Source organism: Gavialis gangeticus, unplaced genomic scaffold (genome assembly GCF_001723915.1).
Source record: "Gavialis gangeticus isolate Ggan-Ray unplaced genomic scaffold, GavGan_comp1, whole genome shotgun sequence".
Taxonomy (NCBI): Eukaryota; Metazoa; Chordata; order Crocodylia; family Gavialidae; genus Gavialis; species Gavialis gangeticus.
Genome location: NW_017729022.1, coordinates 16,652,460 through 16,667,967, shown reverse-complemented (window position 1 = coordinate 16,667,967; position 15,508 = coordinate 16,652,460). Strand labels below are relative to the sequence as shown.

General features: G+C 38.6%; 1 protein-coding gene across 1 annotated transcript in view; it reads left to right on the top strand.

Moving 5' to 3' along the window:
* RPAP3 (RNA polymerase II associated protein 3) overlaps positions 1-15,156 on the top strand; it is a 51,941-nt gene extending 36,785 nt beyond the window's left edge. Inside the window, exons 10-17 of the mRNA XM_019514627.1 lie at positions 891-1,012; positions 1,771-1,841; positions 1,970-2,080; positions 6,368-6,573; positions 8,580-8,778; positions 9,730-9,827; positions 11,817-11,917; positions 14,624-15,156. Of these exons, the coding sequence (XP_019370172.1) occupies positions 891-1,012; positions 1,771-1,841; positions 1,970-2,080; positions 6,368-6,573; positions 8,580-8,778; positions 9,730-9,827; positions 11,817-11,917; positions 14,624-14,715 (1,000 nt within the window). The 3' untranslated portion in view covers positions 14,716-15,156. The remainder of the gene's footprint in view (positions 1-890; positions 1,013-1,770; positions 1,842-1,969; positions 2,081-6,367; positions 6,574-8,579; positions 8,779-9,729; positions 9,828-11,816; positions 11,918-14,623) is intronic.
* The last annotated feature ends 352 nt before the right edge of the window (positions 15,157-15,508 follow it).

Here is a 15,508-nt window from a genome sequence, read left to right as displayed (position 1 = left end):
GGGGGGGGGGGGGGGTGCATACACGGAGCAGCAGCAGCACAGGATGGTGGGTGGCAGCGGTGGCCACCGTGTGTGAGCTTCCCTCCCTTCCCCCATCCAGTTAATAGAAATGCTGGTTACTAAAATGCCGGTTAACACAGGTATATCAATTTGTCTGTATTTCCGAAATGCTTTGTGGTACTTTTTCATTGAGTATTAACCAAAACCCCCCAGTTGTTAATCGACATGACATGTCTCTGGGATTTCATTTTTAAATAAAATGGGATCGTACTGGTTGACCATTTTTCAAAGGCTCTTTCTATTTGACATGCATTCTATGTGGCTGTCACAATGTTTAAGTACAAGGCAAAATAAAAAAAAAATCTTTAGAACACTGCAAAAAAGCTTTAGAAGTCTGTCAAGCAGCACTACTTTTGGGAGGGGGGAGGGAGTGGTGTTTTCAAAATACTTGGCAACTTTAATTTTTTCTTTAAAACAAAAACTAGAAATAAACTACTTTTGCAGATGTTCCAATTGAGACAAATTAATGCTTTAGGTGTAGATATGATGAAAAATTTGGCGTAACATAAATTAAAGCTAAAATATTTCGAACTAAGGGTCTAAAGTTAAACTCTTGAATTGGTATCTGTTTACTAAATACAAGGGGCATGATTTTCAAGGGGCTATCTATTTGGAATCTCCCACTGACATGGCTGATATTGCTTAACATTTTTAATCAGGACATTTTATTTAGGTATCAAAATTCACATTTAAGGATTTAATTTTTAGCAGTCAGTATAAAGACTTTGGTTCAGTTCATTATAGAACTAAATAAACTTTACACACACACACACACACACTGAAAACTTCCTATAATTAATATAATCTTTCAAAATTTCTTTTCTGCTGAGATATGAAGAGGCAGAAGATGACTGTACTCAAGCTTTACTGTTAGATGCATCCTATTCCAAAGCTTTTGCCAGAAGAGGGACTGCTCGAGTAGCACTAGGAAAGCTAACAGAAGCTATGCAAGGTGAGACCTTATATGAAAGTAAATGTGATGGGTTAGGTACTACATGTAGATTTGCTCCCCCCTCCTTCCATATTTGCTTCTTTAAATTTTCAATAAATATTAAAGCCAATTTGGAGTAGAACATTTCTGCAATAAAATGCATGTAATCTCTTAATTCTCTGCCTCCATGCACACACAAATGATTTTAAGTTAGAGCATTTTAAGTTAGACTGCATTTGAGTAATTTATGTGAAAATTAATTAAAGCAAGTCGCAATTATTCAAGAATATGTACACTTTAAAACTAGGAATTTTGGAAGTAAGTTTATATTTAAAGAAATTCATGAATGTTAAATACATGAAACTTGCACTTAAATAAGCCTGCCTTCTACTGAGAAATACTTTGGTCTTGTTTAGTGTAAGTAACTTTTACTGTTTGCAGTTCTCCTTTGGCTGAAAAAAAACCAAAACAGCTATTATTTCAACTCCCATTTGTTGTTTCTTTTAAAGTTTTAAGCAGTTTTTTTAGATTTTTGTTTTATATATATTTTTTATATTTCTCGCCCCTCACCACAGAACACTTGCAACAGTTTGGATGCACTAACTACACTTTTCCTCTTAAGATTTTAAGTGTAAAATTTCATTCATACTTCAGGGAGAAATTCTGATTTGCTACCTAATTGAAAAGTAGAATGGAAAATGGAAAAAACAATCATGTTAAAAATAATTCCTGACAATTTGTAACTTGACATTTTGTGTATATTATTTTTATTCACTCAGATTTTGGAACTGTTTTGAAGCTTGAACCTGGCAATAAGCAAGCAATAAGTGAACTAAGTAAAATAAAGAACGTATGTATTCCTGTTAATAATTTTCTATTTTGTAACCATTATTTGCAGTATGATTTTTACTTTGTATCCATTAGTAATATTTAATGACTCAACTTGAATTTTTGATCACCTGAACACTTAACTTTAAGGAACTGGTTGAAAAAGGCCTATGCACCCAACTGGAATGTCCTGGAACATCAGCAACAGAAATCCCAAACCTGGTGAAACCCATTGATAAACCTTTACATCTTAGATCAACTGTAAGTAGAAAATAATACTTACTTGCAAAATGGTATATGTGGAATAAATTGCCGTATCTCACCTGTTCATATATTGTAGATGATTCTAACATAGTTTTATGAGAATTCCTGAATTTACAAATGCCTGTCTCTTTTTTTAACATAATAAAATATGCTTTTTGCATTAGGTATATTTTTTGAATAAACTTTTTTTCTCCAGTTTTGAAGGCAAGAGTTTTTACAGCAGTTTGTGCAAATGCAGACCATACAGATATTAAATGCACTTATTTTAATTTAGCAAATAACATTTTTGATTCCATTAATTATATTTAAAACACATTTCAGACTAATTGTAGTTTAAAATTTGATAATATCTTTTTAATTTAAGTATTGGATTAATCCAAATGCTTTAGAAAGTATCCTTTTATCATTGTAAATTACAGTTCATTTTCACAGTAAAATGGTGTGTTGACTTCTTTTTTCAGCTCAAAAGCTACATTGCTTGAAGTTATTAAATCGGTGGTCCTTAGCCTTTTTTAGACTTGAGGCACCTCTCACTTTTTTTCACTATAGAAAAATAATAGAGCAATTCTTCTGCTGTGAATAACTCATTCTGACTTGTTGTGGTCCTGTTCTTGATACTGTGGAGTCCTACTGACATGTCTGTGTTTATCTTGTGAATTATGTTTGCACACTTAACAGTGCTAACACTGCATGGCACCCCATGGCACCCTTGAAAGGATCTCAGGGCAACCTAAAGTACTGTGGCACCCTGTTTGAGAATCACCATACTAAATATAAAATAATTTGGCCTTCATAGTTCTATTATGATTAAACAAATAAAAAATTCATAGTCCCATTCTGCTTTCTTTTAATTGTGCCAGCAGTGCAGTGTAGGAACCATCTGCAGGTGATTAGAACCAGGTAGGTAGGTCTTCTGGAGACTGGTAGCTGACATTTTAATTTAATCCAGTGGTGAGACTAGATCTTAAATGTTGGGACCAGAACATATTTGTAGCTTTGAAAGCAAAACAAAGAGTGGTCAAGTCTTGTATTTTTGCTGCTTTCTCTATTAGTCAGAATATAGAATTTGATTGGCTGATTGCCTGATAGTATATAGGTTAGATCAGAAATCAAAGGATAAAATATTTCACAAAATAGTAGAAGTATAATGTAAAAGTATGAAACCAGAATAAAGAAAGTCAGCAACTTTGAGGGAAGGATGCACCATGATACAGAGTAGCTCTCAATTGTTTAACAGCAGAATTACTACAAGTGGGTTGCACTAAAGAGCTGGAGAAGTGATAGGGGTGTGGAGCAGTTAATCCTACCTCTCTTCCCCAAACTTTCAAAGCACCATGCTGTTGTCTTACCTTAGTTCTATAGGCAGGCTAACTACCATATTTACTTGAATACAAGACAAGGCTTTTCCCCCCAATCAACATGGGGAAGGAGAGAGCCCCTTCTTTTACATTTGCATACAAGAAAACCTCATTAAATATGTTGTCCATCATTAAACTGCTGCCAGCAGCAGCATGTGCTCAGTAATGGAAACCAACTCTGAAGCTGATTCAATGCAGCCAGCACTGAACATGACTATAAAACGCATGGCCCATATTGGGCAAACGTGTAACTTTTGTCTTCCTCCTTTTGACCAGGGAGTCTTCACCATAGAAAGCAAAGTCCTCCAGCCTGGGTTCAGCCTCCACCTCCCGGAGGCATTTCCAGAAATATGCTGTCCTCAGATATTCTGCTGGGTGTGCGGGATGTTAGTTTCTGGATTCCTTGTTGTTCAAACAAGAAGTCCAAGGTTATTCCCGTCTCCCCAGGATGCCAACACAGAACATACACGTGTTTCTTTGTTTGTCCATCACTTTTGTAAATTCTCTCATCCCAAATTGTCCAGTCCTCTGGCTCTGTACCAGGCATTCCTTTTATGGTGCACCAATCCCCTGGCACTGTCAGCCACATTCCTAATAGGGAAAGTGCTGTCTTTTGCTCACCTAGTGCCCAATCACAACACTCACATTTTCCAGTGCCACAGAAGGTGCTCTGTTCAGTGTTGTTGCTTAGTTCTGGGAAGTCCTGGACAGTGTTTAGCATAACTCAGTTTGCCCGCTACACTGCTCTCTTTGCAACATCAGCATAGCTCTCCATGTTCTGGATCTCCCAGGTGACCTCGGGAACCCAGAGTCCAAAACTAAGATAGCTGTCCCCGCTGCTGCAGGTCTTCCATTCTGGTAAGAACAGCCCCTCAATCCACACTTGATTTTAGTCAACAAGAGCCCAGGAAACATACCTTTTATTTAAAAAAATAAATACATTTTTTGTGTTACAAGCCAAATCAAGTCCAAATCCATGAGTCAGTCCAGAACCATACGTGGCCCTACAACAGACAAACATCCTCCACCCCCACCAAGGGCTTCATATCTTTCCAGCGTCTTATGGCAGGCATCCTACATGCAGGCCCAAGCCCAGAGACTTGGGGTTCAGATGCCCTCAAGTTTTGCTAGCCCTCAGCCATATGGCCACAGGGGCAAGCTAGGGAAGAGACTCCTGTTTCTGTAAAATGGGCTTTAAGCCCCAACACCTTGGTGGGTACTAAACAATGCCAGAAGACCCATTATCCTGGAGAGGGCTTACCTACCAAAAGGGTAGGTTAGTGCAGTCCATCTGAATAAGATGTATGCTAGTGCCCATTGTGCTTCACCCCTCTCAGCAGTGACCTTTTCAAGTCGGTGTGCCGCTACATTGAATACATTTTAACTTCTTTGTTCCCACAGCTGAGTTGTACCTTTCTTTCCCCTTTCCAATTATTCCTGTTTCTTCACCAGCATTAAATGTTTGGTAAACCTCACCAAGCAGGGCCCCAAACAGTTCACCCAGAATCCCTCTATCACTCTGTCACATATGGTTAACATGGCCTTGCCCTCCAAGAGGTGAAGCTGGACCAGGTTGCCCTGTGCCTCATCTTCATACACATTTTTGGAGGATCCCAGGCCTTGTGACAAGAACAGTGAGTTCCAGTCATGCATGGAGGCTAATTACCACAAAGATTCTTTGTAGGGGGTATCTGGAGTGCACACATAGTTGAAAGAATAGACTGCTGGTGCCCAGCCCAGTGAAATATATAGTAGATCTTAAGCCTTTTGGCTTTGGGCTAATATCATGTATAGTTGCAAGTAGGATTCCCGCCAAAGGTTTTGGAAATATCTGAAGCCCCAGGTGCGGCTGGAGGTTGTTTGTCAGTAGTAGGGCCACTTATGGTTCTGGACTCTTGGATTTGAAATTAGTTTTGACTAATATGGCCTCAGATACAAGTTTGTTTATTCTTTAAATAAAAAAGAAAAGTTTGTACTGTATATAAGTAAATACAAAAGAATTGCTTAAAAGTGTATTTATGGAATACCTGTCTTAAAACTTGCAGCAGTTTCAAGAAAGGCAAAATGCATCAATTCTGGATGAACTAAGTCTATGTGTATCTGTAGTAATATTATGCAAATTACTACAGATAAGTTTATTTCAAGGTCAGTGTTTTCATATTTGCACCTCACTTCCACATGCTCAGGGAAAGCAGGGTTTGACAGGAAGGGATGCAAACTGGGGGAAAAGGCTGCAGAAGGAAGAAGTTGTGGGGTGGGGAGTGGCAGAGGGCAAGGGGGATACCTGACCCTTCAGATTAATTTTTTTCCTTGCTATAGCAGTGGGAGGAGGACAAATTCAAGGCAAGCCTCCAATAATTAGATTCTATACCTAGAAAATTATAACAAATGTTATAAAATTTCTGTGTGTAGAATCTAATTATTTGGGGGTTGTCTTATATTCAGGATCTTCTTATATTTGAGTAAATGTGGTAGCTCTTCTCAGGTAGAGCTAACATGCCCAGGTGCAGTGCTGTATGCACATGGCTATGCTGCTTTCATTCTGAAGTCAGTGTGTACAACAGTTTTTTGGGTCATGTAGAGTTCTGGTATCACTGGAAAACATGCTAGTTGAACCACAAGTGAGGAAGGTTGTGCGGCTGTGCTGGTGAAGGAGTCCGACCGTGGAATTAGAAACATTTAAGAACCAGTGATCTAAGGTAGGGAAATCATAGCAGGAAGAGAATATTGACTTTCATTTTATGATGTTATAGATGCATATTATAGTATAAAAAACAAATTCTCAGAACTTATTTGTAAGGTATCATTTAGCCCCAGTCCATACTAAGTCATAGTTCTGGGATTTTTATCGTTATTTACAGCTTTTGAAGCTTTGCTTGGAATGAAGTAGAGTGTGTTACTGATTTTGGGTATTTGTTCTGTTTAGAAACCTTTGACAAGGATAGTCATTGAAGAAGTTGATGATAGTGATAGTGATTTACCTAATACTACTTCTGTAGTCAGTAATCGGATTAACTCTACATGTGTAGAAGCAACAAAGAGTTCAAACCAAGATGATCTCTTAACCACAACTGATACTCCAAAAGCAAAACAGCTGAAAATAGAAGAAATTAGTGATACACCAGCCATCCAGTGAGTATAACAACTTGTTAGTAGTCTCAGATTTGATAATTATGCATGGGTAACCTTCCTTTTTGAATGTATTCTTGCTTTTTTTGCCCATGACTGAGTAACTTATTAGAGCTTCTACTCAGATGTAGTCATAATTGAAATTTGACAGTTTAACTCCTTCCTGATTAGTGAGTAATCTGTGTACAACCATTGGAATTTGCTTACCAGAACATTATAAACAGCAGTATGGGCTGGAGGTACCTGAACTAGCTCTAAAACCAGAAGCAGCATAGCCCTGTTAGCACAGTGCTGCAGCCTGCCCTATAAGCTTGACTTCTAGCAGAACCAATTATTCTGGGTGGAGATTGTACTAACGTGGTTATGCTTCTTCCGGTCTGGAACTAGTATATGCAGAGCTAGCTTGTCTATATCTGCATGGTGCTTTTTGGGTCATGTAGAGTTGGTACAACAGCTAGCACATTCATTTCTAGCTTGGGGTGTCTTTGCACAGGCAGGCACTCTGTGAGACCTAGGCTGCAAACAAACATTGCCCTTGCCATGCCGGAAAAATTTGCATGGTAGCATAAAACCTGAGCAAACAGACGTGAACCCCAAATGTCCAATAATGGCGGCATGAACAATTTCTTGTAAGAGTTTATGCAGCTTTATCAGGGGAAACATCTGTTTGCTTACGGTACAATTTCCAGGCAGGCCAGGGATGCCTGTTCTCCAGCTGCCCCAGGCAGGCACTTTCCAGGTTTCAGGGACTCAATCCTGCAGAACAGAGGCTGATGGCAACCTGAGGGTGGCTTGGGTCCCATGCATTGGAGTCAGGAACCCAGGGCTGTTGTCCTAGAGTACCAGACCCCCAAAGCTCTGGGAGTGGCAGAGGCCCAGTCCTGCAAGACAACAGCCCTGGATGATGTCTGTCTGTACTAGTCAGTCTGATCAACTGTGCCAGGACAGATACCAGTACAGCTGGTTCCGCCACAAAAACAACACCTGGTTGTAGCCCTAGTAATTCAAGGGGAAGTGTGAGCCTTTGAGATTCAGGTTGACAAACTGTTCTTTAATTTTTTTTTCTCAGGTGTATCTGAGAAGTTGTATATAAAATATGTTTCAATTTCTCCATTTTAACTGAGTGATGGGTTCTAGGTAGGGTTCTGAAGTGCTGGGTTTCTCCTTAGCACAGTTGGAGAAAGAAAGGGACCTAACAAAGATGTCTTTTTTTTAAAACCACTGTTTCTCCAGTTATGGAAGCAGCTGGTAGTTTCAGGTCTACTCGAATTTCAGTTTACAGCTAAGAACTCTGGAAAGGGTTGCATGTTGACTAGACTCTTTGCTGGAATATCTCCAGAGCTGGCTGTAGGCAAGACTGGGTGGCAGAGAACCAGCTATCCATACCAGCTTTATTCCATCCATGTGGTGAGACTTTCAGATTGGCTGTTCAAGACAGCTTTTGATTGGCTTTGCCTCATGAACATATGTTAGTAAGATGACAATACTGCTTCTCCTTTCTTACATGATTTAACTGCCAGGAAGATTTTTTGTGAACTTTTTCCTCTCTAGAAGAGTCAAATGGATTTGGTAGGCAGTGTTTAAGACCCAAGTGTGTTGTTGTGGCCATGTTTTAACCTCTGAAAATAAGCTGATTGAAATGACAGATAAATTATAGGATAACAAATGGCTACATTGTAATCAGTGTTGAAAATGTTTTACATTTGAAAGGTTTATTGTTTTGTATTATGAAATTGCCAAGCAAGTTATTTTTTTGTGCAGCTGTGGGAGGTGCCAGTGTATTTTCAATGGTAGAAGATTCTATTGTAAACATTTTAAGTTATTTCTGGAAACAGCACAGATGTAGCATGCTTAACACACATTTGTAGACCAGGGGTATCATGTTTTAACAAATTACTTGCAGAACTATTTTATTTGTTTGTTTATTTAGAATAAACACATTAAGTATTTTCAGTTTTGCTTTTACTATACAGTTTTGGAAATACGTTTTATTTATTATCTCTTTGCAGACCTGTTAATGAGGTGAAAGAATTTACATCACCTGCACCTCAGTTTTTCAATCTCAAAAAACACATAGAAAAGGAAAATGAAACATTACCTCCAATATCCACATCTCCTGTTCCTGCAATCCCAGCAAATTCATTTCAGCTCGAATCTGATTTCAGAAAATTGAAAGGCTGTCCAGATAAGATGTACTTGTACCTAAAGGTAAGAGAAGAATTCTTTGACTGCAATGGTTCTTGAAGAAATAGTCCATATTTATGTTGGTAGGATGACCAATCAAGGTCTTGAGTGACTTATTTCTGTAGAAGTTTTATTTTAAATGCTGTTATCACAGTTCAGAGTGCTTTGGACTCCATGTGAAACTAATTTGCATTCTAAATTTGACTGTTTCATTTGACATTTTTGGTGTAGTGTGGAAGAATCTTATTTTTTATCCTTCTCTTCTAATTAAGCCTTAGTTCTGTAAATACATTCACTGTGAATTACTGCAGTGCAAGTAAGTTACTCATATATATATTTGTAGTCTCAGAATGACGGTAGAAAGAGTGGATCTAGGATTTGTAAAAAGAGGTGTGCAGTCACACAGTGGGTATCCAAGTTATTTGGCTTTGTAGGCCAGATCCAGACCATGGGGCTTCTTGCAGGCAGGATGACATCTTTGGCAGCAGCTTGTCAATGCGGCTGCCGGAGCTGCTGTGTTGGCTTAGATCCGAAACCCAGGTATTAAACATCACAGTAACTCACCCCTTTCTGACCCCCAGCCCACTTATCCCCTGCTACTGATTTTAGTTGTCAATGGTAACTGAAAATCTGTCCTTGAACAGTGCTAAGGAATACCAGCGTTCTAATCCTTAGGTTAGCTACACACACGTTTAAATGTGTTTTAGTATTTTTATTTTTTTTTACACAAAAAAATGTTTAGGTGTTTTGCATTTAAAAGAGATGTTTAACAATTATGTATCTTGAAAAAAGTTAAACTAAAACAAGATTAGACAGATGTATACTAGTTAAGACATTCTTGTTTTGTTTGCTTGCAGCAGCATCTATGATATGGTAGGCACTAAAAAATATTTGAGAGAAATGGATCTTGCTGGAAGAGCTTTATATTCTAATTCTTGCAATTCCTGTAAATAACCGTATGTTTTTCTTCCAAAGCAAATAGAGCCTTCGCTTTATCCTAAACTGTTCCAGAAATCATTAGATCCAGATGTATTTAACCAGATTTTGAAAATTCTGCATGATTTTTACATTGAGTAAGTTCAATTCCTCCCTCATTCTCCTAGCAATTTATATTGCTTACTATTTATAGTGTGGTTAATATCTATAGCATGTAATACCAGTTTACCAGGGTATGGTTATCTAAATGCTTTAAATAATTATTCTTCAAGAAACTAAAAGCATGTTTCAGAAAGACTAGGAAATGAAGACTAAGAATGAAAACAGACAATGAAATAAGCTTTTGTGACTAATTTTAAGTTGTTCTATCAGTAATGGGCTGTGCCATATGAAATTACATTTTTGTCCAATGTTTATTGGCCAGAAAACTGCACATTTGTACCCATCACGTTTCATGAGTATGAGCTAAATTACTTTATGGGCCCCTTGTGGTGTGTACAATGTTTTGGAATTCAGTTTATTTCCTTTTCAATCATACTGTGATCTGCACAGAACACTTGATTGTAGCAATTATGGAAATTTAGGAATGGACATCTTAACAGCTAAGTACTTATCTTTTGGAAATTTAACATTTTTTGCATGTTAAATAATCTGACACTCCCCTAAATTACTGTGGCCTCAGGTCACAAACTTTTAAAACTAGGCATTTTGTTCTCCTATGTAGAAAAGCAGGTGAAAATGAAACGAGATTTCAGAAGGCAGGGCAGGGGGAAGAGTTCAATAGCAAAATTATGGCCTAAGCCAACAATAAATGACGTGGGAAATTGTTCCACAAAAGGAATCGTGTCCTTCATTCAGTGGAACTGCCTGTAAAACAGCTATTGTATAGAACTGATGAGGCAGAAAATTAAAACCAGTTTTTAAAGGATGAGAAATAAAAGATGGTTTAAAGGAAAATATAATCTGTAGGCAGTATTGCTGTTGAAGGAGGAAGTATATGTAAGCACCTTTTATGGTGAAAAATCTTATAAAACAAAATCAAAATCATTGGGATTTTCCTTACAATTGGTAATGACTGCAACCATGTAGGCTAAGTACAGACAGTCAGAAAGCTCCAGGCTGAATCCATTTAATCTTTGCAGGTTTCTCTAAACTGCGTAGATTGAACTGGTAAGCAAATGAACTCACATTCACTTTTGAAGCCAGAAAGGCAGCCAGACTTGTGCAGTGGCCTATACCAGTAGCCAGGGGGCTACAGAACATGCCCCCCAGCCTGCTGACCACTGCCAAAAGCATCTAAATGCAGCTGAGCAGGACTTATCTTTGATTGGCTGCAAACCCTAGTGTGCCCCACTCCCCAGGGGATCTGGGACAGAAGTTCCATTAACCAGTTTCATCTCAGTCATCTAAATCTGATACTACATCCAACCAGGTTTGTCTTAAATCAGTTTCTGATCATTTAAACTGGTTTATATGTAACTTCTGCACCTAGCCACAGTCAGCTCACTGTTCAGATAGCTGCACTCATGCTGGTAGATGGTTAACATGCACCTTTTTCCTACTGCTAAAATAGCCTGGATTTACAAATTATGTAGCTCATGTTATGTAGATGTCAGTAGCAGCAAATCATATTCATTCTTCCCAAGAAGGCACCATAATTAACACTTCTTATCCTAACATGAGTGTCTTAGCAAAACTGTAGCTAGTATTTTAAGTGAAGTTACACGTTGCTTCCTTTCTTTGGTTGAAAAGAAAAGCAGCTTGATTTTTCTTTTCAATTTTGAGTGAAGATTGAACTCTCAAAGATGCTTACTCCAGAAAGATTCACAGAGAAAACCGCCACCAGTGTTTTGGGTAGTGAAATTCAGAAACCTGTGACAGAGTGTATAGGACAGAGTGTATAACTTGTGTATAATCAGTTTTTTTAAACTGTAACAAGATCAGGTCCTCAACTTCTATCCATCTGTCCTTTGTATACCTTCGCTTTTATCCTCTACCACCAATGCTTATATACAAAGTAGTTTTTTAGAGTTATCTGGTCTTGTAATTTGACAGTCCTTGTCACGTTTGAATCTTTCTAATCAAGAGTAACTTTTATGTATTTAATAATCCATCTGTTATTTTAGGAAAGAAGAGCCATCCATCACACTTGACATTCTCCAGCAGCTGTCTGAATTAAAAAGATTTGATATGGCAGTGATGTTTATGTCAGCCTCTGAGAAAAAAAGTAAGTACAGAATAATAAAAGATTGTTTTTGTCAAAGTTGAACCCTTCATTGTAGAATCTAATAACAAAAACAGAGACACTAATACAGAAGATCAGTTTTATTAGGCAACCTCCTGTCTAGTGAAATTCCATTCAGCTATTCCCAATCCTAAATTAATTGTACACTACCTTTATTTAGGTCATAATCACTTTTTAAGCAACCATTTTTACAATATGCTGCACTTAAGACAAGTTTGTTTATACCATGAATTGCTTTTGAATTTATGTAAACAAAAAAGGTTAACATGTAGATGTCTGCTCCTCTTCCCATTGCTGTTTGGTTTTGGGGGGTTTTTTACATTAAATAGTCATTGGATAAATTGTATAAGCACCTTTGGAAGCTGGGGACAGAGGCCAAAACCAAACTTTTTCTTCTTCCCTAGGCAGTGCGCACATCACTGGGCTAGTGTCAGGTTCCTTCTTGTTTTTTCCCTTTGCCCCCTCATCTTTTTCCCTCTCAACTCCTCAATGGGTCAGCTTCAAGATAAGGATGAAAGATGTATTTGGTTCTGCCTAGCCCATGGTCTGGTACTTGAGCACTCTCCTAGGAAGTGGAAGATAGGGGTTAAAATCCCCAAAAGTATCCAACTAGTATCCCAAGTATCCCCAGTATCCCACTCGCTAGTTCCCTGACCACTAGGTGGTTGTGCTAAAAGGTCAGTGAACCTTCCATCTTTGCACAGAGCAGATTAAGACCCCAAAATTGCATAAGTGCCCCTTACTGAAACTTCATGCATCCTAAAGATGGAATAGGAGCTGGCCTCAGTATTTAACATCTCCTTAATATCCAAAATAACCATGAGGCTTTATTCTGGTTATTACAGCTAACTTCTTCATTGTTCAAAACATTTTTACTGTTAAATATACTCCAAGTGTTGTGACAACTGCAACTGAAACACAAAGCAGTTGTACTTAGTAATCAGATTGGGGAAGAAACCTTCACAATCTTGGAGATACTTAGCTACTAATTTGAGTGCAAAGTATAGCTTTAAATATTACTTACTACTGTAATATCAAAGCAGTAAAAGCTTGATTTGGAATAGTTTAGAGCAGGGGTGGGCAAAATATGGCCTGCAGACTGGATTTGGCCTGCCAGGCCATTCTATCCAGTCTGCGGAGCCCCTACAAAATTTGGCAAATTAAAATGTATTTGCCCTAACTCCCTGTCAAAGCTGGCTGGAGCCAGGGGCAGTAGGACCCAGAGGGAGCCCTCAGCAGGCTTGCAGGCTTGAGCAGCCCTGCCCCACCCACATCCAGTCAGTTCCCTGCTTTCCTACCCCCGCCCTGCTCCAGCATCAGGTGGCTGTGGCTCCCAGCTGCATCCCCGGACCATGGAGCATGGGACTGTACTGGTAGGGGTGTGTATGTGTGTGTGCACATGTGTCTGCAGGCACAGGGGCAGAGTGCGTGTGTGTGCACGCAGGCACAGGGGCAGAGTGTGTGTGTGTTCATAGGGTGAGTCCATATGCACAACCCTCCATACACATGCACCTGTGCCTCCCCTTGCACTGTCATACACAAAACCCAGCCACCCTCCCCCCATACCCACAGCCCCCACAAACCTATACCCACCCCCCACAATATACAAGAACAAGACTTCATTTTAAGCTATTGTGTAGTCACCTCTGTGTACACTACACAAACATGTAAATCAGAACAAAAATATTTTTTGAAATCAAATTAATGGTGTAGACGATCAGTTTTTAGAATATAATTTGGTATTTTTGTGGTTCTGAGATAGCAAAACGCCTTGCTGAAAGGAGTACTTCCGGGGGCGAGGGGAGGGACTTCTGGTGGCAAAGGTCAGGGGTTAGGGGGTGGGACTTCTGGTCACAAGATGATGACCAGGGGACAGGGCACCTGTCAAGGGGTAGGGCTACCCATGCGGCCCTTGACAACCTGCCAAAACTCAGTAAGCAGCCCTCTGCCTGAAATAATTGCCTGCCCCTGGTTTAGAAGGCTGCATTGGGGACCTGGGCTTATCATTATAGTTAGTAGCACCATCACCATTTAGAGCCACTTCTTGACAGCTGTAATTTTCTACCATTAGCATAGGATTTGTAACATGTCCTATGCTAGTGGATGGTTGCTACAGTGAAGCAGAGCTCTTCCCTATGGCAGACTTGAGTGTTATTATACCTATTATATTTTTACATCTTAACAAAAATACAAGTATGTTTGAATAACATTTCCTCCTTAGAGGCACTTGTTTTCAGCTTTTTTTAGTTCTGTTAACTGTTATTTGGCTTGTTACTTTTTTAGTATATTTTCTCTCTCTCATAATTTGTATACATCTTTATTTTATGCCAGTTTTGTCATCTGATGCAAACTTATTACCTTCTTCATTTAATGGCACAGAGCTGAGAACCTCTGCGTTGTTTATTTTCTGTCATCAAGAATTAGGTTTTGGCCGACTACTTGTTGTCTGTTGTTCACTGCATGATGCACGGTTTCAAACAAAGTTCTTAGCTACTACTGTTAGATGTTTCTCTTTCAGTTTAAGAGAATATTTAATTTTAGAAGCACTATTTCAGATCCAGAATTCAAACCTCATCCCTCAAAACTACCATTTTAAGAGTGATTGACTGTTAACCTTTAGCCCATGAGTTACAAAATAGGAAGTCTGAAAACTAGAAGGTCATGTTAATTCTTTTTTCTTTGTTACAGCTGTACATGCATTGTTCAGTCACTTGAACCAGTCAGGATTGAAGGATAATTCTGTCGAAGAACTAAAGAAGAAATACGGTCTTGGTTATTAATAGGCTTACTAATGTTACATATTTTTATATGTAGTTTAAAGTAATTATCCACATTTTTTGTGAGCACCTATATAGAAATTGGTGGGGAGTTGCATCCATAAAGACTCGAGTTGTGTTTTATAATAAAATCCTTACACCTGCTTTATCCAAATGGCGAGTGCCTGAAGAGGATAATGTCCTGGGTCCTGATTCTGCAATTATGTCTGCTTGTTGACCTTTCACCCATACAGGAATCCATTGGCTTCACTGGGACTCTGCCCAACAGAAGGGTCTGCTTGTATGGATTGTCTTTCACAATCAGGGCCATCAATTGAGTTGTTGCTGAAAAATGCATTTGTTATTTATAAACGTGTCCTTTTTTGTAAGAATCAAATGATTTTTTGATTATTATTAAAGATCAGCATGAGTTAATTTAGAAAATATACTAAATGCTTAATTGAAGTTACCAACAATGTTGACATTCTTTAACAAATACTTTATAACATTTTTCTCAAAGATAAGCTATTAGTATCTCAGTATTTCTGTGAGGTATGTATTTACAGAAGTGTGTATTTTCACTAATGCCAAGTGGCAAATATGATTCTAAATCTGCTTAGCATCTGAGGGCTAGAGAATTCCAAAACTATCTTTTTGATCATCTCAAAGGCTTTGTTTCAGGAACCAATAAACAAGGTGCCCCCAGTGAATCTTAGCTGGTGTAGCAAAACAGAAGGAATCACTCTCAAATGAGCAATTCATACACAACATAAAGATTTTAAAGAGATTAGCACTTTGTTTTGCATATGAAGCTGAA